This window comes from Oenanthe melanoleuca, chromosome 1A, assembly GCF_029582105.1.
Source record: "Oenanthe melanoleuca isolate GR-GAL-2019-014 chromosome 1A, OMel1.0, whole genome shotgun sequence".
NCBI lineage: Eukaryota > Metazoa > Chordata > Aves > Passeriformes > Muscicapidae > Oenanthe > Oenanthe melanoleuca.
This window is the reverse complement of record NC_079334.1, coordinates 67,534,942-67,559,839: the sequence shown is the minus strand read 5'-3', so window position 1 is coordinate 67,559,839 and position 24,898 is coordinate 67,534,942. Positions and strand designations below refer to the sequence as shown.

Here is a 24,898-nt window from a genome sequence, read left to right as displayed (position 1 = left end):
GTGCACCACAAATGCAGAGTTTCATGTTTGCTATGGAAAATACCTGGTTCAGTCTCATCATTCACTATCACATATCCAATCAATAGCAAGGCTGAAATGCTGCTTAATAACAAAATGAGGAGTTGTTCCACGCTGAATAGCAGCTATTGATGTTTCTCTAAATGTTTGTTTATAGATTAGTTTTCCATTGTGGATGTGGTGTCTTTACAGAGAACAAAAAACCCTGTGATAACCAATATTCCAGGATTTTTCCTGCTGTGCACTGAGACACCTGATAACTTTTAATGTGGAACCACATTTTCATACAGGTTGTTGCAGTTTTTTATTTCTCCAGCATGTGCAAAAAAAACCACCAATGTTTAGAAAGACTTCTGATTCTTTTGTAGTTTGGAAAAAAAGACTTAATTCTATGTTTTTATTTTGGAAGAATTAGCACAAGTCTGAGGGCTGATGGTATCTGGATGGAAACTGGTAACTCAGAGTCCTGGAGCTGGGATGTGTTGATGGAATCACAGAATAATTTGGGTTGGAAGGCACCTAAAAGCTCATCCAGCTGCACCCCCTGCCATGGGCAGGGACACCTTCCACTATCCCAGACTGCTCCAAACCATCTGGAAATTCCCAGCCTGGAGAAGGGAAGGATCCAGGGAGAGCTTCCAGCACATTGCAGGGCCTGGAGGGGCTGCAGGAGAGCTGGAGAGGGACTGGGGACAAGGGATGGAGGGACAGGACACAGGGCAGGGATGGATGGGAGATTGGGAATTAGGAATTGCTGGCTGGGCTGGAATTGCCAGAGAAGCTGTGGCTGCCCCTGGAAGTGTCCAAGGCCAGGTTGGATGAGTTTGGAGCACCCTGGGATAACTGGAATCCCAGTGAGGCCAAGTTTATCCAGCACCAGTCACTTTTTGAGTCAAAATTCCAGCATTGCCTCAGCCCCTCTTAGTGACCTTGGGGTTTTTTGGGTGTAGCTGCATCTGTGCTTTCCCCCTTCTCCTTCTAATGGAGCAAAAAAAAAAAAAAAGTCACGAGAGGGAAATGTTTTAAATAGGCAAAAAGGAACAAACTGAAAGAATTTTTTGAATGTTAAAAGCTGTGTTTATCACTTTGCATAGGATATGGCAAAATGTTTTAACATATGGGGAGTTAATGAATAAGCAGCATTCTCTTCACCCGGGTCTGTTCCCTCCTCCCACCATCCTCCCATCACAAGCTGAAGTTTGGGAACAAATACTGTGCTAAGTTAGTGCTGGATTAAAGCAACCCTCAGGGAGGTGCTTTGCAGGATTTCTTAGTTGAGGTGAAATAATTAGAAATTATTAAAACTCTAAATTGAAGTGACCATTCCCTTGTGCTGGCCTTGCTGAGGGACCTCAAATCCTGGGGCAGCTCTGGGTCCCATCAGGGTGAGAAAGACCTGGAGGGTGTCCAGGGAGGGGAATGGAACTGGGAAGGGTTTGGGGGAGCTGGGAAGGGGCTCAGGCTGGAGAAAAGGGGGATCAGGGGGAGCTTGTGGCTCTGCACAATCCCTGCAGGAGGGGACAGCCCCAGGGAACAGGGACAGGAGGAGAGGGAACGGCCTCAGGTGGATTTTAGGGAAAATTCCTTCATGGAAACAACAGTCAGGCACTGGAAATGCCCAAGGCAGTGCTGGAGACCCCAGCAGGGATTTCAAACCCTGTGGATGTGGCACTTGGGGACATGGATGGCCTTGGCTGGTTGGACTGGATGACCTCAGAGGGGTTTTCCAACTTTAATGATTTTAGGATTAGAGGAAAACAGTCTTTTTGTCTAATCATTAGTAATTATTCTTATTAGAAAGCAATCATGTTAATGAGAAATTATGCTTTTTTCTAATTGTAAATAATCCTGCAAACCCAGTGGCTGAAATCATGGAATCACAGGAATACTCTTCCTTTATTACAGGAAAATGTACTGCCTTCATTTTCACTGCTGTCACTCTGAGTGATATTTTAGTTCTTCCTGCCCCTAAAAATAGTCCAGTCCCATAACTGATAGATAAATTAGAGGATCCCCAGGAAATGCTGCTGAATGTTTCTGTTTGCCAGCACAATAAATGCAGAAGGCAATGAATGTCCTCTTCCATCAAGAGGAGGAGGGTAATGAGTAAATGATGGGAAAAGAGATTTGGAAAATAAATGATCAATCCAATCTAAGTTGAAAAACAATTTATTAATAGCTTGGCCTTCAGTGGGAGAGGGGGATCTGTGCAGCCAGAGGAGCTGGAGATGGAGCACTGACATCTGGCAGCAGTGGATTTTTGGGGAGTTGATTTAGGTTTAAGAAGAACAAGATTTAGACCCAGCTTTTTCCATATGAGTTTTGCAGGTTCACTGTTGTGTTATAGGGAAAAAAACCCCACAAAGATTTAATTTTTGTTTCTGTAATGTGAGCACAGAGGATGCTGGGGTTGGGGTTTGTATCCTTTGTGTAAAGGATCCAGCTCTTCCAATGCCTGAGGAAATCTGGGCTCTGCACCACGTCCTGCTCTGGCTTTATCATTTTTTCACCTCATTTTGTTGTGCTTTTCATGTGCAGGAGGTCAAGCCCTGCCCAGGAGCACTTGTGTCCAGTGGCAACATCCTTAAAATCAGGGAGAGTCTGGCCACAGTGGGAGCTGAACCAGAATTCTGGGATGTGACCCCAGTGCAGAGAGGGGAGCTGTACCAGCCCCTCCTGACATTATTTATGGCACAGATCCAAGCTTTGGCCAGGCTGGGCCACAGGAATGACAACTCTGAGTAAAGGTTTTCCTTCTGCCATGAGAATTCACTACAGAAAGGCACAACTCTGTATTTTTCTGTGTTCTGTGAAACTCCCTCGAAACTAAAACAATAAATTTAAAACTGGGAGAAGGAACTCTCATTAAAGATGATCAGAGGGAGAAAATAGAAGAGAGAAAATCACTAATGGACTTGGTGACAAGCCTAGTGACAACATCTTTACAGCCAAATCTTTTATTTAAAGAGCAAAACCAATTTGTCTTGGGCACTGCAAATTTCCTTTTGAATCTCTGACCCCCCCATTCATTCAGGAGAGATGAGATGGCATCAACTTTCTGTATTTGTGAGATCCACCTGGAAAATAATGTCTCATTTTTACACTGATCCTTGAAAGGTGGAAGTTTCTTCTCTCTCTCTTTTTTTTTTTTTTTTTTTTTTTTAATTTAACTTTTTAAACTTTTTTCCACCCTCTTTGTGGGTTCTGTATCTGACACCACTCAGTCTGAAACAGCCCCAGCTTTGCTCAGCTGGGCTCGTTGTTGCTCTTGGTTTTAATTGGGAATTTGACACAGCAGAAGTGGATGAACCCTCAGAGCTGGGGCTGGGGACAAAAATGACCCTTTGAAATTCAGAAATGCTGGTGCTGGTGCCATGTTCAGCCCTTTCAGTGTGTCAGGGAGAAATGAAAGTTCCCAGATCTCAGTGCTTTGGAAGCAAAAAGCATTTTCATACCTGAGAGCTGAGACTTTTCAATGCAGAGCTATTCACATGCATATTGCTGTGCCTCAAAAGGCCTTTCCTTTTGAAACTGGGGAGGATAATCATGTGTTTGAAATCAGGAGATGCTCTCCTGCCACTTCAGAAATCTTTATTTTTTTTCCCCATGTCAGGGAGTTTAACCATTTGCAGGCCATAATCACTGAGGAAATTTATGCACAGGAAAAACCAAAACAAAGCTGTGATAATTAGGAAGCAAATCCAAATGAAGCATAGCAGAGCAGTCAAACATTTATCTGATTCTCAGAAGAGAGTTAGGATTGTTTTACATGTCTTACCTTAATAAGCTGAGATTGTTTTTCATATCTGGTACCACTTTAATTCACTTCAGAGATTTTTTCCTACAACAAAAATTGTCTATATATTATCACCTTAAAGCCCAAAGAAGATATTCTCTGTTTGCCACAGACTGAGACAATAATGCAGAATATTTTCTGCTGGTCTATACCATATGTTTTTTTGAGAGCACTGCAGCTAATTTTTCAGATAAATTTGCAGATAAATCCATGCCAGCTCTGCTGTCTGTTCATGCCAAGCTTCCTGTGGATTTCAGGAGTTCAGAGGATCATGGAATCAGAATGATTTGGGTTGGAAAAGACCTTAAAGCTCATCCAATTCCAACCCCAGGGACACTTTCCACTGTCCCAGAGTGCTCCAAGCCCCATCCAGCCTGGATTTAGGCACTTCCAGGGATCCAGGGGCAGCCACAGCTGCTCTGGGAATTCCATTCCTGGGCCTCACTGGAGCTGCTTTTATTTCATCCCTTGGGAAATTCACCATTTTTCCACTGCCTCACTCTCAGCAGGCAAGAGAAGAGCAGTGGAACCATCCAGTGAATTGTCTGATAAATTCTGTACAAGGAGGCACACACAATTCATTATCCAGAGACATGAGTTAAAATGTACAATCCTTCCCTGGAACCACTTTGTTCAGTGTGAGGCTGTGCTTTTGAATGACTGTTTACTCATTTCTGGCACTCCTTGTCTGACATGTGTGCACCCTGCTTCCCTTCCTGCAGCTCTGAAGATGGGCACTTGTTGTTTTTCATATCAGGCACCTCCTGTTTCACGTGGATTTGCTGTGCAGTGCAGTGAAACAGCAAAATGCAGGTTACAAAACTGAATATTATGGGCTGCTCTGGGTTATACTGAGATACCTCATGCATCAGTTTTCAGCAAACCTTACTTTGTGCTGTTTGCTTGTTGGGATTACAACAATAATACAAAGATTTTCCCTCTTTTTCTCATTCCCATCTCCTGCTGGTTTTCAGTTCTGAGAGCTTTGCATTCAGCAGGTAAAGCTGGAAGAGGACACAACTCACCAAAAAAACAAACAAACAAACAAACAAACCAACCTTTTTGGAAGGTCTGCTCTGTAAAGAGGAAGGAAAGGAATTCTGCCTCTCTGAAGTCAGACCCCAGCCCTGGGGACACAGCAGGAGCTGGAGCTGCTGGAGCAAATCCAGAGGAATCCATGGAGCTGCTCCAGGGCTGGAGCCAGGCTGGGAGAGCTGGGGGTGCTCACCTGGAGAAGGGAAGGATCCAGGGAGAGCTTCCAGCTCATTGCAGGGAATCCAGGAGAGCTGGAGAGGGACTGGGGACAAGGGATGGAGGGACAGGACACAGGGAATTGGGAAAGGGGAGATTTGGGAATTAGGAATTGCTGGCTGGGCTGGAATTGCCAGAGAATCCCTGGATCCCTGCAATGTCCCAGGAAGGATTGGAGCAGCCTGGGATGTGGGAGGTGTCCCTGCAATGAGCTCTGAGCTCCCTTCCCAGCCAGGGCAGCCCAGGATTCTGGGATTCAGGACACTCAGAATCCATCCAGAGGGATTTTGATGGACAGTGGGCATGGAAAAGAGAGGAAAAGGGAAGGGAGAGCCTTGATGGTTCCCTGAGATTGCAAGGGAAGGCCCTGGATCCATCAATTCCTTGGAGAGGAGATGGATCCAATGTGAGGTTGTGGAGAGCTGGGAATTGGCAGCTGGAGAAGGGAAGGATCCAGGGAGAGCTTCCAGCACATTGCAGGGCCTGGAGGGGCTGCAGGAGAGCTGGAGAGGGACTGGGGACAAGGGATGGAGGGACAGGACACAGGGAATTGGGAAAGGGGAGATTGGGGAATTAGGAATTGCTGGCTGGGCTGGAATTGCCAGAAAATCCCTGGATCCCTGTCCAAGGCCAGGTTGGACATTGGGGTTGGAGCACCTGGGACAGTGGGAGGTGTCCCTGCCATGGATGGGATGGAATGAGATGAGCTTTAAGGTCCCCTTTAACCCTACCCATCCTGTGATTCTTTAAGAAGAAAATCAAAGTTGTTTTGGAATAAAGAAGAGCCTCAGTGGGAAATCAGAGCCTTTTTCTGGAATTCTCACAGGAATGCCATTCCCTGTGTGCAGAGCTGGTGAGCTCAGTCTGTCCTTAGTGCACTTCCCTGTAGCTGAACTTGTTCCATTTGCTGTGTTTCAATGAAAAACTATTGATATTTTTTTCCCCCATGTCCCTCTCATTCCACTGAATAAGTGCAATATTTTTTGACTTTACACTTCCAAAGAATTCCTCAGCAGCTGAGGAATGAAACAAATCCAGCCTAGCCTGCATTCACTGCTCCTCTCAAACAGCTTTCATGAGCCTCCTTCCTTCTCTGAGTTTCTGCTGCTCCTGTCACTGAATTTTTTGGAAACTTTCTTTAATGATATGTTTAAAATAATGTGCAGAAGGTTGATGATTTGAGAATCTTTTGTGGCTGAGCAGGCAGGAGTTTTGCAGTGGGATTTCAACTGAGCAAAACAAAATAATGCTGTGTATAGGTGAGATGAGTTATTGGCTAATGGTAGAGGCTGGGCTTCCTTTTGTTAGAAACTGCAGAAATTGGGGTTTTTTAAAGGCTTTTTAAAAAAGCAGTAAATGACCCTTTTAAATTCAGAAAACATCAATGAAGTTTTTTCTTTGAATTGTTGCCATGAACTGACAAGAGATTATTTCAGGTACTTGTAAAATTGAAAGAACATCATGAAAAACTGCAAAATCCTTACAAGACCTGAGCTTTTATATTGAAAAAATCAAGTGTAAAGTGCTGTGTGTGTTTGTACCATGCAGCATGTGGGATGTTTTTGAAGTGGGAGTTTCACCAGTGGTTGACAGAACAAGGATTTAGTGCCAGTGTTTGAGGGGACATTTGATGTCTTTTTACTGCAGTAGTTGTTGCAATTAAAAGTTTTCAGACATGTGAACCTTTTTTTTCTGTGACTGAGTTTACTGGCAGTGTTTTACTCCTCTTCTTGCCCAGGTTTTAAGGATTTGAAGACAGAATAAATGGGAAATTTCAGGGTGCAGGTGCCATAAATACAATTTCTGCTGGCAGGACAACTCCAAAAATCTTACCCTGTGCCTGAGAGCATTGTCCCTATGAAGTAATTCCAGATTTTACAGTAATAAAAGGAATTTTTCTCCTGTAGCTGCCCAGATCAAAGATGTGGGAGCTTTTGAGTCACTTTGGTACTTTGGAGGGAGAAAAAGGAGAAAAAATATTGATTAAATCAAGTTCATCCTCAATGCTCTTATACTTTATAAAGTAAAATGCAAAAATCCAAACTTACAAGTATTTCCATATGTTATCAGCCAGAATCAATACAGAGATGGAATTTATCCAGCTGGACCTGTTGCTGTGAAGAGTGAAGAAGAATTGTAAATGTGTGTGAGACACAAAGTACATTCACAAAAACAGCTAAAGGAGGGAAAAGGTGGAATGTCTGGAGAAATGCAGGTGTGCAGCACAATGGAACACTTGGAATGAGAAGGAAAAATAAAGGTTACAGTGGGAAAAAAAATCCATCTGTAGGACAAAACATCTCCCAAATGGGGTGGCTGAAATGCAGAATAACAGCTCTGGCACTGCAGGAGGGAGGTGGGAATGAGCAATGGGAATAAACAGAACCCACGAGGAATGCAGGAAAAAGGAGCCCAGGAAAGAGTGGAAATCATCCTCAGAGGTCACAAACCACAGTTACAAATTAGGAAGGTTTCTAGGAGTCTGTGTTTGAATTATTTGGCCTCATGTGTCATCCAGCTGTAGGAATTTCGTGGAATTTTGTGGTTTTTGCCTTATTGAGAGCAATGCTGTGACTTTAAACTTCCAGATTATTTGGTGCTGATAATTCCACTGTGTCATGCTTTCATTTTCCTAGGTCCTGGAATTTTCTGAGCATGTTTTTAGGGAGAGCCCCCCTGCCTTAGTTGTGGTTTCTCTTCCTCCAGGAGACAGTTCTGAGCTCAGTGGGGCTGCTGGGATCCACTCTTGGAAAATCACTGAAAAATTCTCACATTACTTTGATTTAAACATGTTCAGATCTTGTTTCCTTTCTTGCTGAGCAGAGTTCTCCATCTAATCTGAGTGTAAAATGCATTTACTTGGATTCAGGTGCTTATCACTGATCCTAACAAATACCTACATTGTTTTTAATCAGGGATTTTTTAATATCCTCAGCATTTTTGTTGCACCAGTGCTGGTAGCTCCTCACTGCTCTCACCTGGTGTTCCAAGCAGCTGCCAGAGCCCATCCTGGAAGTTCTCCAGTTCCTTCACCATCACCAAAACTGCTATTGATAAATAGATTTTTACAGTTTGGCTTTTGCTGTTGTAGCAACATCAGCTGTCAGTCAGTTGATATCAGATTTTCTGCCTTTTCTTGGGGCTGTTTTCACTTGGATCATGAACTTTGCACAGTGAAAAATCTGCTCTCCATATTCACCCCCTCTTTGCTCACCTGCTGATCCTGACCATCAAATTATCACCTGTCAGTGAGATCAAAATTCAGAGTATTTGTGGCAACAATATTGAAAAAAGTTCATTGCTCTGACCAGATGCAAATATTAAAGTGGTTTATGCTATTTGGATATTGCAGCTCATAATTCCACTAAGTGAGAATTTGATAGGACTGATCAAACTGGTTCCTGAGGAAAGTTCCCACAAATACCAGCTCAAAAAAACCACAGGCAAAACTTTTTAAAGCAGCAAGAGAAACAGCAACATGACAGTGGTGCCAGGGCTGTTGGATTGAGAGAGACAGAATATTGCAGAATTTCTTTCAGGAACTTTATTGGTGGTTTCTCTCGGGCTGGCTTGTGAGTTATTTGTGCTCTTCAAAAAATGGTAATTTTGCACTCATTATGGCCTGAGGCAGCCAATCTCAGGCAGCAGTGATAGGGGAGATCTAATAACCAGAGCTAAAGCCAGCTAGTTTCCATTGATTTGAAAGAAGACAGAGCTAATCTGTGATTCTTTCTGCTGGGCTGCTGCCACAAGATGAATTTCACCTCCAGCTGCAGAGCAGATTGCACATCTACAAGCCAAAAGAGATTTTCACCCTGATAGCAGATCTGAGTTTCCATATTTATGGGTTGTTCTGACTGTAAGGAGCCTTGGGAGGTCCAAGCACCTGCTCAGAGCAGATTGAGCTTTGACAGGGGGATTTTTGGGGACCTCCAAGGCTGGAGATAGCACAGCCTCATATCATCCCTGTCCCTTAACTGTCCTTGGGGGGAAGTATTTTTTGATCACTTTAGGGGCTCTCTGCTGTCAAAAACTGGCCAGAATGAGTTGGAAACAAGTGGTGCTTAAAGGGATTTTCTCAGATTTTGAAACTTCCTCTTAAAACTGTGGCTGCTGTAGACAATAGGGACAATAGAGGGGTGTCCTGGCCTCTGTCTGTGCTGAAGTTTTGACAAAACATCTTCAAATTGTCTCCAGCACCTCAGGTCTTTGTGGGAGTCATCCATGCAGGATGAGCTGAGAGTGCAGGAATGGAGTGCAAGATTTAGGCTGAGCTGACTTCATGCTCTGAAATGCAGAAAGGACAGCTCTGTCCCTTGGAATAAAACACTGCAATGCCCCTGGAAGTCACAGCCATTCCTGGATGGGACCCTGGGCCAGTGGGAGGTGTCCCTGCCCATGGCAGGGGTTGGAACTGGATCATCTGGAAGGTCCCTTCCATCCCAAACCATTCCAGGATTTTGGAATTCGTGCTGATCCTGGTTTGCTTTGAGCTGATGTGATTCCCTGTAGTGTGGTTTTTGTTGGACAAGTATTTAAGAATGAAATGCATAAATGCAATCAGCAGCAGGAATTTAAAATCCTCATTCCTGTGCTGCTGTCTGCACCCAACAGAAGGGAATTCCCAACTTAGATTTCTTGGGCACCACCCCTGGCAGCAGCAATTCCCATTCCTGTGTGCCTCAAAGATTTACCACCTTCATTTTGGGGGGGGCAAAACCTGCTTTAGGAGAAATAACCCCGTTGGGAAAACACAATTTAAACCATGGAACAGTGACAGGGCTGAGCTGAGAAAGGAAATTGTAAATGGGAATAATTTAAATGAGGCTTTTGTCATCAGGAGGGGCCATAAATACAGTTGTGCATTTTCAGGTGCATCTCTGAGCCTGAGCACATTTGTATTAACACCACTACTACAATTACATGCAGATTAGCTGCTTGGCTGAATTGCTGTAAGAACTTGGAATAGATTTGTCCTTTTCACAAAGGTTTTCATTTTCTTTGGCAGCTCAGAGTGTTAACAAATTAGAGATCAATGCTGTAGCAGGGCAGAAAAGTGAAGTGAGGCATGGCTGGGGAGAAACTTCAGAGCCATTAAGAGTTGCAGTTAAAGGCATTAGTTAGTGGTGCCTGAAAAGCAGAGTTGGAAATTCAAAAGAAAAGGTCAGAAATTGCTCTTTTTCCCCCATTTTCTGCTGATAACTGAGTTAAGTATTTTACCTCACTTGCTGCACTCTGAATATCTTTGATATCTTTGATATCACTGAAGTATTTGACAAACACCTATCATGGAATGAATCAAACTCTGATGGGATGTGAATTTCCTTCCTGCAGGATGTTTGCCAGGCAGAGCATGTGTTGCTCCTTTGTTTCATGGAATCACAGATTGGTTTGGGACCTTAAACATCATCTCATTCCAAGCTGCCATGGGCAGGAACACCTCCCAGGTTTTTGTTTGGGTGGGTCTGTGGCATTTTCAACACCTTTGGATACTTTTTTTGGGTTTTATCCCAGGTATTGGGTGGTTTTGGATGTTCCAAATCCTCCCTCCAGTCCACAACAGTTCAGGTTTCTCTTCTGACCCAGCTTTTTCCAGGACACAGCAGGCAGAGTTAATTTTCTAAAGGCAGAAGAGAGGGAATTTTACTTGAATTTGAAATAGGGAGCTCTAGCATCACCAAAATTCTGATAATTGCCTTAGTCTCAAATTCCCTATCTGGGTGTCCTCTGTAGACTCAGCCCAGGATCCCAGGTTGCTTCCTTTGCTTCTTGGGGTTTTTTTTGTTTTTTTTTGGGGGGGCTTCTCTTTCAGTTTGAATTCCTTCTCCCTGCCTTGCAGCCACTTCTCACACTTACTGCACATTAAAAAGTTCACCTCTGATGTAAAAGCTCATCCCCTTTAGTCCCTGAGTTGTCCTGAGTTGTGGAAGGGATTTGTTGGGTCCTTCTCCAAAAGCTGTAGTGCAGGATTGGAAAACTGGTTTGCTTTGGGCAGTGACCATTTTTTTTTTTTTTTTTTTTTTTTTTTTTGTGGAAAGATGTTCCATTTGGATAGATTTCATGCAAACCTGATTTTCAGCCCTGTGGCAAATCCAGAGAACATTCTCCCAGTGAGGACAGTCAGTCCTTCTCATTAAAAAAGAGTTCATAATAGGATTTGAAAACCAGAGTAGAAGTCTTAAGTGTTCTGTAGGATCTCTTACTGTGGATTTGGACATCTTTAGTTTCATCTCTGGAATAAAAACTGCACCAATTGACTGACTAGAGCAGCTGGATCAAATGAGAGCAGTCACAACTTGTATAAAGAATAACTTATCTAAAAATTCAAGCACAGGCCTGATCTGCTGACATTTCAGAAGAAATTCCCTCATCCATAGATCATTTGGAGGCAGAATGAAGATGCAGTGTTACTTGGGAGCTGTCTGATGTTAAATGCTTGGTTTTCCATAGCTTATTAAAATCAATTCAGGGACAAATAGAGACTTTAAATCCAAATGAAAATGCCATTGGAATGGTCATATTTATAAAGCTGTAATTTAATGTAATTTGGAACTGGGGTGGAGGCACAGAACAGTTGATGGTTTTATTCTTTTTTTTTGTTCTCATTTCTTCCCTAATTCCTTCTCTCCTTGCTCACTTGGTGCCAGTTCCAAAGATGAAAGATGACTGGATGTTTGAAAATTTATTTCTTCTAATCTTGTTTTTTCCTCTGTAGTCCAGAGGAAGCCCTGGAGCTGCTCCAGGGCTGGAGCCAGGCTGGGAGAGCTGAGAATGTTCCATTGGAGAAGGGAAGGATCCAGGGAGAGCTTCCAGCACATTGCAGGGAATCCAGGAGAGCTGGAGAGGGACTGGGGACAAGGGATGGAGGGACAGGACACAGGGAATTGGGAAAGGGGAGATTTGGGAATTAGGAATTGCTGGCTGGGCTGGAATTGCCAGAGAATCCCTGGATCCCTGCAATGTCCCAGGAAGGATTGGAGCAGCCTGGGATGTGGGAGGTGTCCCTGCAATGAGCTCTGAGCTCCCTTCCCAGCCAGGGCAGCCCAGGATTCTGGGATTCAGGACACTCAGAATCCATCCAGAGGGATTTTGATGGACAGTGGGCATGGAAAAGAGAGGAAAAGGGAAGGGAGAGCCTTGATGGTTCCCTGAGATTGCAAGGGAAGGCCCTGGATCCATCAATTCCTTGGAGAGGAGATGGATCCAATGTGAGGTTGTGGAGAGCTGGGAATTGGCAGCTGGAGAAGGGAAGGATCCAGGGAGAGCTTCCAGCACATTGCAGGGCCTGGAGGGGCTGCAGGAGAGCTGGAGAGGGACTGGGGACAAGGGATGGAGGGACAGCACACAGGGAACTGGGAAAGGGGAGATTGGGGAATTAGGAATTCCTGGCTGGGCTGGAACTGCCAGAGAATCCCTGGATCCCTGGGATGTCCAAGTCCAAGGATGGGGCTTGGACTAACCTTGTCAGTCTTGAGTTTGAACAGAAATAAGTGAAACAATTTCCTTGTGGCTTTGGAAATCTCTTTTAAAGCCGTTCAGATCCGAGGCTCCGTGTCAACAGGATGATTAAAACAAAATGCTCCCAATTACCCACAAATGGCTTTGTTAAAGATCCTCAGATGAAATGGCCACAAGTACAATTAAGGGGAGAAAAGAAGCTTAACTGCAGCAGAAATGGATTAAAAAGAGGCACAGAAAACTTTCCAATTTGCCATTCAGGGAACAGGATAATCTTTGCCTGCCACTGCTTTGAGTCTTTCCGTGGGGGAGGATGAGAAGGAAAGAGAAGTCTTTAAATTAAAAATTCTCCCCTGATTCTCAAAGGTGCCAAACAGCCCCAGCCCTTGGTTCCTTTGGTGGGTGGAGCAGGTGCTGAGCTGAGCTGGAGTCAAGCTGGGCTCACTTTTGTCTTTCCCAGCACTAACTTCAAGCAAAGGGCAGATTTGTCTCTTTTGTATGCAAGTCAAAAGTCTTTTTTTTTTTTCCTTTGTCAAATCATCTTTAACTATGTAACTATTCAATTTAATTAAAAAAAAAATAAATAGATTGCATGGATGTTACTGTCATAATTAATCTCTGCAGAGCTTTAAGGGCTTAAAAAAAATAATTCAATGCCAAAATCAGTCGTGGTCTGTCTGCAGTAAAAACAGTTTCACCACATTTTTAATAAAATAGTGCATACAGGTGAAGTATCTCTGGTAAAATTAAATGAGGGATCTCAAGTTCTCCTGGTTCTTTTGATAATCTTTTATCAGCTTGGATGACACAGGATCTCTCAGAACTTTTCCTGGTTGCAAATCTGAAGATTTTCAGCCCAGACTGAAACGTGTGCTCGTGCTTTGAGTCCCCATGCAGACAAAACATTGACCTTCTGAGGGGCTCCAGGAATTTATTTTCTTACACAGACCTTTGAAATCAGAGCAGTCCAGAGAAATAATTCTCCTCTCCTTCCTGCAGCTTTCAGAAGCTTCTGTTCCCACTTTCTCTCAGGGAAAATTATTTCAGTGGCAAACGTGGTGAAAACACTTTCACCCATGGCCAGATCTCATTTTTCCCTCCCTGACTTATGGCATTATTTCTATTTTCTGTGGCTCTGTGGATGTATCAGGGAAAATTTGGATTTTGAATTAAAATTGAAGTTCTCTTTAACTTCTTGTTCAGCCTCTGTTTCTCTCACTTCACATTGAGGGTGTGGAAAAGGCACCACCTGTAACTCAATTTTACTGCAATATCTTCATTATCTTTGGGTCAAAACTGCTGGATTTGGGTTTGGAGGGGAATTTAAACTCATCCAGTGCCACCCCTGCCATGGCAGGGACACCTCCCACCATCCCAGGGTGCTCCAAGCCTGGCATTGGACATTCCAGATATGAGGATAATAAATGTCTGTCTTTATCTGGAGATAAGGAAATAATGTCACAGCACCAATTTTAATCTGTATTTAGGGAAATGACCACTGCACTTTTATCTGGAGGATTAGGGAGGACTTAGAAAACAAAACTTCATCTCTGGGTTACAGAGAGTTTATCTCTGAAAGAGAATCTGAGTGGATTTCAATAGTAGACTTGAGCCAACAAACAGCACACTTCATCTGAGATAACAAATGATTTCTTGATAGCTTGTAGGATTAAACTTCTGGGCATACAGAGCAGCTCAGTTGATCACTTGAACTGCAATTAAAAAGCAGAACAAGTACACCCTGAATATTGTTTTTATGTCAGAAATGCTCCTTCATGCTTGAAAATGAGAAAAAATTGCAATCGATCCTTACAACTGTTGTGTTCATCTTTATTGAGCAGGCCAAAGAAAGATAAATGGCAGCCTAAATAAGATTCTAGTCTGTGTTGGCCTGGGGGGGACAGGGGGTGATGGAGAATCATTCATCATCTCAGCCCTGCCCTGGCCACGCTCCTCCTGCTGCTGATTGTGGGCTCATCCCATCCCAGGAAAGGTTCCTGCCCTAAAACAGCTCCCAGTTCATCCCATCCAAGTACATCCCATCCCATCCCATCCCATCCCATCCCATCCCATCCCATCCCATCCCATCCCATCCCATCCCATCCCATCCCATCCCATCCCAGGAAAGGTTCCTGCCCTAAAACATCTCCCAGTTCATCCCATCCCATCCCAGGAAATGTTCCAGCCCTAAAACAGCTCCCAGTTCATCCCATCCCATCCCAGGAAAGGTTCCTGCCCTAAAGCATCTCCCAGTTCATCCCATCCCATCCCAGGAAAGGTTCCTGCCCTAAAACATCTCCCAGTTCATCCCATCCCATCCCATGAAAGGCTCCTCCCTAAAACATCTCCCAGTTCATCCCATCCCATCCCATTTCATCCCATCCCAGGAAAGGTTCCAGCCCTAAAACATCTCCCAGTTCATCCCATCCCATCCCATCCCATCCCATCCCATCCCATCCCATCCCATCCCATCCCATCCCATCCCATCCCATCCCATCCCATCCCATCATTGATGGTGGATTGCTGGGGGGTCCCTGGTGTGAAGAGAGTTTCACTTCCCTTTTCTCTCTGGCTGGTGATGGATGCAGAAATGGATGAGGCTGGCTGTGAGTGCAGTGGGGGCAGCTCAGCTCTCACTCCTGCTGATCCCAGCCTGACCTTTGCCTGCACTGCCTCTCACCCAATTTGTTATCATTTGTGAGAAAATATTAACCCTGCAGGACAATTTTACCCCTGTCTGGAGCTGGCATTTTATTCACTGGTTTTGGTACGTTTCAAGATTATTATTCACAAGGAAGAAGCTTAGAGGATGAAATCTTTAAGTGGGAAGGAAAAATGGTTTTATTTGCATTTTTTTTGCAGTTGGTGCTGCCTTTTTTTGGAATTGCAGGAAGTGTTTTTGCAGGAGTGAGAGCTGCACTGCTCATAAAATGATAAATATTCCTCAGGACATGTTTAGTCACCCAGTGACCACAGACCTGTGTCATCTGTGACTTTTATGGAAGAGTGATCTCTCCACTTACAGCCTTTTCCATTTTTTTCTCCCTAAAAACATTTTCATCATATTGCTTTTCCATACATCAATGTCTTAAGCTAAACTGCTTTATTCTACCCAAAATTAAAATTGGAATGATGCTTCTCATGGACTGAATGCATGTGTGCTATGGAATCATGGAATGGTTTGGGTTGGAAGGAATCTTCAAGCCCACCCAGGTGCTCCAAACCCCAATGTCCAACCTGGCCTTGCACATTCCAGGAATTCTTTGGGAATTCCAGCCCAGCCAGGAATTCCTTTCCCAATCTGAAGCCATTCCCTGTGTCCTGTCCCTCCATCCCTTGTCCCCAGTCCCTCTCCAGCTCTCCTGGAGCCCTTTAGGGGCTGTGAGCTCTCCCAGAACCCTTTTTTCTCCAGAGTGAACAATCCCTCAGCCTGACACAAATTAAATATTTGGAAGATACCAAATCAATATTGAGACATCAATATCTCTGAAGCACAGGATAAAATCCCAGGTTGTTAAAATAAGAATTCAGCTGGGTTTGATGTAATGACACAGTGTGGGATTGGCAGGATTTTGTTGCCATGTTAACATCACTCCCTGGGATGCCAATGACTCAAAGCTTCACCAGAGTTCTTTCTGCCTCTCCACACCCTGTTTCCACCAGCACTGGGAGGAAAATAGTTCCAGAGAAGTTTTGAGCTGCCTAAACTTTGCTTTCTCCCTCCAGCTGGGCAGCCAGATGCCTTGGTTATTACAGCAGAGGTCCAGCTGTGCTGAGGCTGGAAAAACCTCCTGAAAAATGCCACCTCTGTATTATTGAGACATGAGGCAAAACAACATTCCAGCAATTTATCTCAGGCTGCAGGATCACAGAATTCTTTAGGCTAGAAAACATCTTTAAGGTCATAGAGTCCAACCATTCCCAGCACTGTCACAGCCACCACTGAGCCATGTCCCCAAGTGCCACCTCCACAGGGCTTTAAATCCCTGCAGGGATGGGGACTCCACCCCTGCAGCTGTTCCAGTGCCTGACCACCCTTTCCATGAGGGAATTTCCCCAATTTCAAAGCTGAGCCTCCCCTGGCACAGCATTTTCCCACCTAAAAAACTTCTGTTGCTTGGTGAGCATCTCTCACCTGCACTTTGGAAATGAATGATTTTGTAGAGCTGAGTCAAAGCCATCCCTGGGTTTAGGAGAGATGAAAATTTAGGAATTAAAACTGGCAACTGAGTGGAGTGACCTGGGAGTTTGGAATATTCCAGGAAATCCTCAGAGAGGCAAAGAGCAAAAGGAAAAGTGGAGCCACAGTTAATTTATTGTGGGACTGTGAAGAAGTGAGGCTGTGGAGAACTGTGTGAGGAACACAAACAGGGCACTGCAAAGAAGTCAAGAATCACTATTTTGATTTTAATTTGCAATAAAGAAGTTGCAAAGACTCCAGGAGCACCTTGTGCTAAATATGGGGTTCTTACCTCATGTCCCTTTAGAGTTTCTTCCCCAAGAGCCATTTCTTTTGCATAATCAAGACACACTTATTAAAAAAAAAAACAACAAACAAACACCCCTAAAAAAGTGATTTCTGAAATTTTGTCATTTTATGGTTAGGTTTGAGGGTGTTTTGAAACAATTTGAATCCAAAATCAGCTTTATTGATTGATATTAGCATGCCTGCTAACAACACTCACTGAAACATGTTTTTATTCTGATTTTTCTCCAGAGTGCCCAGTTCTACAAAGTCACCACTGAGGAATACCAAAAAGCTGCTGATGAAGTCTCATCTCGCTTCAAGTGAGTCCCTTCCCCTTTTTTTTTTCTTTTTCCAGGCAGCTGGAGGAGTTGTTACCACATTAAAATGCACAATAATTCCCCTTTCCTCCCCCACAGATCCTATCAGTTGTTAAAAGGAGGGAATTTGGGAGAATTTGGAGGCCAATGTATAGGAACCATAAGCTGCAGAGAAATGGGATGCACACTTAGTAAACATTTATTGTATCAATTACATCAGTTTATAATTGATATAAATTATATTAATTTATAGTTGATAAGAAGCATGAAATACTCTAAAAATAGATTCCCTTTTTCTGATGGAGCACCAAAAATGGGATTCCAGCTTTGCATCACAGTCACACCATGGGAAGGATTTAAATGAGGAATTTCACTCTGCCCTCAACAGTGAAGGTCAAATTAAATAATTTTTATTAGTGCTGAAGAAAGGGAAGTGAAGATCTGGTAATTGATGGATCAAAGTGACAGTGACCCTTAGCCTTGGACCTTCCCTTTTGGGCTGCTTCATCCCTCAGGCTCCAGGTTCCATTTATCATTTTCCTGAGGACACAGAACTTTTTCCAACCTCAATTCTCTCCTCTAACCATGAAATGCTGCAGAAAATGAATTATTCTGCCACGATTTTTGTAGCTTTGTGGAGGGATTTGCTTCTGGTTTGTGTTTTGTTTTGATTTTTGATGAGCAGGAAGAGAAAAATCCTTTCTGAGCTGCTGATAATGATACGAATAAAATTTTAAAGTATAAGAAAAACTCATTTTATCTCTTAACAGCAGGAATTGTTGAATATTCCCTGGTGTATATATAAAAATGTTGTAGTGTTTAATGGTGCAGAGTATATTTATCTGTCCCTTAAACAAAAGGGACAGGATGACCATTGATCAAGGTCTGATTGAAGCATAATTTGGAGGGTTTTCCATCATGTCTGGAAATCCAGGAAGGTTGGGATAAAATTCCCACCTGGGTTTCTCCTTCCTTTGTTACACTGGGATATTTTCAGCTTTCTAAATCAAATGATTGCCTCATTTCTCATGCATTATTCCAAAAGAAGGTTTTGTTGGGATTTGGAGTTTTGCTGAAGAGCTCTGGGTGAGTTTAGGGGGCAGAGATGAGTTTGGGGATTGGGTTTTTCCTCCTGATCCATTCCTAAGTAAATCAAATACTTTGGGTTCCTTTTGGTGCACAAATGGAACTGATTGATTGAGCATCAAAGAAATTTAGGAAAACCATTTTATAGGGTGCAGAAATCAAGGAATATTTACTGAGGAGGATTTGGATAAGGTAACACTTGATGAGATTAGACTTCTCTTAATTGTCTAGAAACTCAAGGTATACATTGAAATCATCCATTTGACTGCAATTACTGTGCTGCTTTTGCACTTAAAACCAAATTTCCTAAAAATTATTTGGAATTTTTACATCAGTGGATCCATTATTGGTCCACTGCCTTCCAAGAAAACAAAAGGAAATAAAAAGGTGCCTGAAATATGCACATAAATTGTGGCAGATTTGGTGAAGTGCCTGAAATACCAATATTACTTCACAATTTAAAGGTTTTTTCCTTACATCAAATCCTTTTAAACACCTTGTCTTTTTATTGAAGGTTTCAATGCAGGGGATGTTATTTTATCACTGCCTCTTTTATGGAACTTGATGGATAAATGAGGAATGATTTAGTGAGACCTAAAGATGCTCTTTTGGTGTCACAGGCACTTCTCATGTGCAGTTTAATTGCACATGAGGATTGAGAGGACAGAGGCTCCAGTGGTGTTTAAAGAGTTGTTTAATTGGCTGTAAAAGAAGAATTAAATAAGGTTGAGCTGCTAAATTTTGTTAATGCATAAAGCCATGTGCTGCCTGTGATTGCAGGTTCCAAGTGCAAGATTAATGGATCTAATTGTGGTGTTATTAGCAAATAGTCTGACTTTATTTTAGGCATGTCTAGAATTAGGTACCCAGTTTTAATGATATAACTTGAATTTCTTCCACTTTTTAAGCTCCATTCCTTCCAATAGCAAGAAGGGGATGGTGTTATTATATATTAAATATTTCCTGGATTTTCCTTCCTCTATTTAATCCCTGAAATTACATCAGCTGTGGCTTCATCAGTCTCTAGGGATGATTAAACCCCATTAAAAAGGGAAAAATACAAATATCCCACATGGGTTTGGGTCAGAGACCTGGCAAGTCTTGTGTCTGCAGTTCCTATTGCTGCTGCATTAAAGTGATATTCCAAATGTCCATGTGGAATGTTTTATCTCCAGCAAGGCCCTGATTCCCATTGATCAAACTGGGAATTATCAAATGCTTCATCTCTTTAGGAGCCTAATTCCCATTGATCAAATCCTAAATGAGCAGGTTCAGGCAGTTCCTGCAGTCCCCAAATCACATTAAAACAACATTACAGGGCCAAGCTGCCCCTCCTAAAGCTGGAATTATCTTCCCACAGTTCCATTATAACCCCAATTATTCCATTATGAAGATGGCTCTGTTATAATGAGGAGTTTACACAAGAAGAGAAGAATGCAACGTTACAGGAAGAGCTGGGCTTTGGGCAAGGATTTGAACTTTTCCTAATCAAATTCTCCCTTTGTTTTGTGGGTTTTTTCCCTTAATTTGGAGGGCTGGGAGTGGGAAATTCAGCAGCTGTGGCAGTGACATTTTATTCCCCCGTGGTGTCTCGAGCCAAGTGACATCTTCATTATTCATTTAAGGAGCAGAGAGGGCAAAGGCAGCCTAAAATAAATGTTTTTATCTTTGGTGGGTTTTGATTTCTGGTGGTATATTTAGAATTCAGAGCTGTGAATATTTTCCTCAATATTCTGCCATTCCTCTCGTGTTTCACTGCTCTCATGGAATTCCTTGCTGCTGGATTTTTTTGGGAAAAACTTAATTCCCAAATCTTCCTGGGGGATTGATTGATCAGTTTGTGATGAGGTTTTCCCCAATAATGGAATTAAAACAATCCAAAGTTTGCTTGGACACAGCCAGTTGTAATCCAGAGGATCTTTTGTATCATCTGGGTGTTTATTCTGAATCACAGATTTAGGGGGGATTTATTTCTTTATAATGAATCTTTTGGACTTGATTCTCTCCATCAATTCCCATAGGATAAATGGGAATAAATGACAAATCATCAATATCATACCTTCCTTTAATTAGAATTTCTCTATCACAAAGCTTGGGTCATTAATATTTACTGAAAATAAAATTTAAGGCATTGTTATCATTAAAAAAATCACAGAGTGGTTTGAGCTGGAAAGGACCTTAAGGATCATCCATGCCATGGACACCTCCCCCATGAAGTTCTGCTTGATGCTGAGCTGTGAATATTTGAAATATTTGCAGTATTTCCTGTTCTGACTGATGTTGCTGTGAGCTGTGAAGCTGAGAAGGAGCATAATGAAACCACAGTAAATTAATAACAGCAACACTTGGATATTCAGATATAATTGTCTCACTAAGCAGTGGTGCCAATTCTCTGGACACTGAGGGGGAAAAAAAGCAGAATAGAGAGAAAATCAGCTTTTTATTGATGACTTTGGACCAAGTCCAGGGAAGTGTGGCTTTATTTCCCTGTCCTTGTTACCCTTCTGATGTTGGGGCACATATGGTGGCTTTGAAGGGTTCTTGCACTGCCTGTAAATTAGGAATATTGATAGTTTCTTAATGCAAATAGCTTCAGTCACCATCATGCTGCACTCACATACCTCTGTGACACAGAAATCTGTGTTTTAGAGAGCCAGGCAAAGAATTTGTGCTTTACTTCTCCTTGTGCAGACCCAAACTTCCAGTTTGTATCATCTCTTTAAATAACATCATTGATTCCCAAAGTGGTTTGGGTTAAAGGGATCTTAAAGCTCATCCCATTCCACCCCTTCCCTAGACCAAGTTGCTCCAGCCCATCCAACCTGGCCTTAAATTAAAAGTAGCTGCTTTTAAAACCTAAATTAAAAATACAAATGACCAGTTATTTATGAAATACCACATAGTGTTTTTTCAATAACAGAAAATAGGAAGCTACAAAAAATCCTGCAGGCTTTGTGCCTTTAGTTCAGCTTTTTTTTTTTTTTTTTTTTTTTTGCTTAGCCAAGGGCAGTGAGCTCTGCACAGAAACCTCCTGAATTAATGTTTTCTCTCACAAATACAGCAAATAGAGGTGGTGCTTTGTCAGGAGAGAATCATTGCAGGATTGTTTGCCCTGATGACTTTGTTGCTGGTGGTATCCTTGATTTTTTTTGTCACATGTTCTGTCTGGGGATGATGATCCCAAGTTACTCCTGACATCTCTTGGAGAGGTGTGAGCTGTTTGTAAGTGATGCTGGGAATTAAAGAATTAAACAGCACAGCTCAGCTCAGCCACTGAGCTTTTCTTAGCAACAGAGGTACCCAAAGGTCTTGTTTCTCTTTCTGCTCTTGCACCTCTTCACACACAGCTGTGCTGCCACCAGCAGAGATTTTTGAAGTGCTTCAGGCAGAGGTGTCTGATCTCAAACACTTCTCACTCCACCAGCCAAGTGTAGGTGCAGTTTTCATGGGAGTGATGCTGTCTCCAACCAGTCCAGATTGTGAGTGCACAGAGCTGCTTCAGGTGGGAAGAGACACCAGAGAGGCTTTAATAAATCCTTCAGCCTCCTGTTTATTCACATCCCAAACCCTGTTCCTTTTGAATAAACTTCTCTTTGCTCAGTTCTTTCAGTCAGGGCTTGGCCCTTGTGGGCTCACCTGAGGGCTGCAGGGGCAGAGAAAAAAGTCCAGAAATCTGGACTTGCTGCTGCTGTGTACCAAGGGACCTTAAAAATCACCCAGTTCTGATTGAAAGAGGGCAGCAGTTCCCCTGTCTCAGTTGCTCTGCACCTATAAACAAATAAAAGAATTCTTTGGCTGTTCTCCAGTTGCCCTTTGGAATCTCAGAATCCCCTAAAGTCACTTCTCAGTGTGTTCACCTGTGACTGTCACTGCAGACATGACAATTCTGGGTTTCCCTGCAGCCACAGGTATTGAACTCCATTCCTTTGATCAGTGCAGTCCATTAGAGTGCAGGATGAAACATGAATTGTGTATTCCTTCAGAACAAACTGGTGGGATATCTGTGTGTTTCTGGCACTGAGAATCTGAGCATGGGCATGTGTGTTCATTGAAATCATTGAGCTCTGATGTGAAATTTGTGCTTGTTTGCTCAGGAAACAGGATTGAAGCTCTGGCTGTGTTTTTTGAGAGTTACATTAACTTTTAAAATCCATTATTCAAAATCTAGATAGCACATTAATAAAGAGGGCAAGCCAATTCTTTCCATGCTTGGCATAATCTTTTTTTTTTTTTTCCCTTTTCTAGAAATCATGGGTACATTCATTAAATCTCCCCTCAGGCTATCCCCAGTTTTTCCCACAGTGATTTCCTTTACTCTATGTAATGGAGAAAGCAATCTTAAAATTAATGTTTATAAAGCACCGAGCCAGGAGTAGGAATTTTTATTTTCTATGAATTAATACATAAAATAAAAGATTTTCTGGGAGAGAAGACAGGATAATTATTGTAGGATATTGTTGTGGGGGGATAACTGTGGGATAGAGTGGGATAACTGTGTGGGATAGAGTGGGATAACTGTGTGGGATAGAGTGGGATAACTGTGTAGGATATTGTGGGATAACTGTGTAGGATATTGTGGGATAACTGTGTGGGATATTGTGGGATAACTGTGTAGGATATTTTGGGATAACTATGAGGGAAATTTTGCCTGTAGGAGGGGAGTTTGAACTGGATGAACTTGATGATCTTTAATATCTTTTCCAAGCTGAACCAGTCTGTGATTTTAGGATCTGCAGGTGCTTTCCCTGTTCAGAAGGTCCTTTTCCTGTTCAGGGTGGATGTGTTGGGAAGAGAAATGTGTTCAGCTGCTTTTCTCCATTTCCTTCAGAGGAACAGAGTCACTTAAAGATTTTTTGTGAAAGCAGAGAATGAAACTCTGCCCTCCCACCTCAGTGCTCCAGTGGAACTGGTTCTGAATCTCCTTTTGGGGAGCAGCCAGTGCTGGGAGAATTCCTGGATTCCCTTTTGGGCCAGTCCCTGCTCTGGCTGCAGCTTTGGGAGCTGCTCCCAAGCAATGAGAAGCTCTTCCCACTGTGTTTGGCATTCCAGGCTCTGCCAGGGGACATCTGGCTGCCTCCTGCAGGTTTATTCCAAACAAGGAGTAAAGCCTCTTGTTTTAATGCCTTATCCTTTGTTGGGATTTCCTCCAAACCCTGATTTCCCAATTACAGCATTAAAGCTGGGAGGTTAAACCCCACAGCAGCTCCTTTTTATTATTAATTTGTTCTGTGGTTCCTAATCTTTTGTGGCTGAGATTTACAAATACCTTTTCTAAGGATGTTTTTAATGAGGCCAAGCCATCTGTAGGATCAAATCCTACAAATCTCACTTGGGAGCCTCCAGCACAGACCTTCCTTTGGGGAAGGAAGAATGTTTCCCAGAGCTGGTGGGGGGATTTTTTTAAGGAGAATTCACCTGTTCCTGGGTACAAGGTGAAGAGTGAATTACCAATTATCTCTCTATGTTACCACTTGACATGTGGTTCCCCTCTTTTTTTAATCTCCTTTCCAGTAGTGTTAGAAAATCAGGGAAAAAAATAAAAAAATACACCACAGCCATTCTGCTTGGAGTGCACCTGAGGGAAAACACAGTTTAAAGGCAAAGTAGGCAGTAAATATTTGAGGAAATAATCTCAAATTTTGGGTTTTGTCAGACTCAGAAAAGAAGGTTTGTAATGAGTATTTAGGTCTCTTATAAAGTGGTTAAATCATAGGATCACAGAATGGTTCCAGCCAGGAATTCCTTCCCCAATCTCCCCTTTCCCAATCTGAAGCCATTCCCTGTGTCCTGTCCCTCCATCTCTTGTCCCCAGTCCCTCTCCAGCTCTCCTGGAGCCCCTCCAGGCCCTGCAAAATCCAAATTAATACAGATCAGGTGCCCCTTCTCCTCCTTCAGAGGCTGTGGGTGCCTCTGCAATAAGTTTATTAATTCTGTCAGATTTTCAGTTCAATGCCTGAATATAAAACCCTCAGTCCCACATATCTCTGCTAAGAGGAATGACTGAAATCCTGATAATTTCCCCTCCTAACTGCAGCTCCTTGAACACGCCCCACATTTTCCTGGGGTCTCTATTTTGTGCATGAAAATTCCCATTGTAGCCCAATACACATTTTTCAAGCTGGAAGGGGAATAATTCCATCCTGTATCAGGAGAAATGAGAAAAGCAGTTATTCCTTTCAAACTTCCCTTGCCACTTAACGTGGCTCCCACTTCCAAGCCATTTAGGGGCTCCATTAAGCCCCTGGGTTTGCTCCTGTGCATGCATTAGGAGCAGAGCTGGGGTGATATGGAGCAGATTTGCTGTATCATGGACACATTTATGAAGATTGATAACAGCCAGGGCTCAGTGTTAACTTTTATTTTCAAACAGGCTGCAGGAGAAACTGCCTGCTATTGCTTTGGGGCTTTGATTTATGGAAAGGTTGCTGCATGAAAAAGACATCCCATAAAGCAGCTCTGCTGGCAGGAGCATTATAAAGTAGGGTTGTGAGTAAAGCAAACAAT

At 42.8% G+C, this 24,898-nt stretch overlaps 1 protein-coding gene across 2 annotated transcripts in view; it reads left to right on the top strand.

Annotated features, from left to right (window-relative positions):
• Positions 1 to 24,898, top strand: part of CHCHD3 (coiled-coil-helix-coiled-coil-helix domain containing 3) — a 121,300-nt gene that overhangs the window by 80,481 nt on the left and 15,921 nt on the right. For both annotated transcript variants that reach the window (XM_056482454.1, XM_056482455.1), the window contains exon 6: positions 17,241 to 17,311. In XM_056482454.1, coding sequence (XP_056338429.1) covers positions 17,241 to 17,311 — 71 coding nt within the window. The remainder of the gene's footprint in view (positions 1 to 17,240; positions 17,312 to 24,898) is intronic.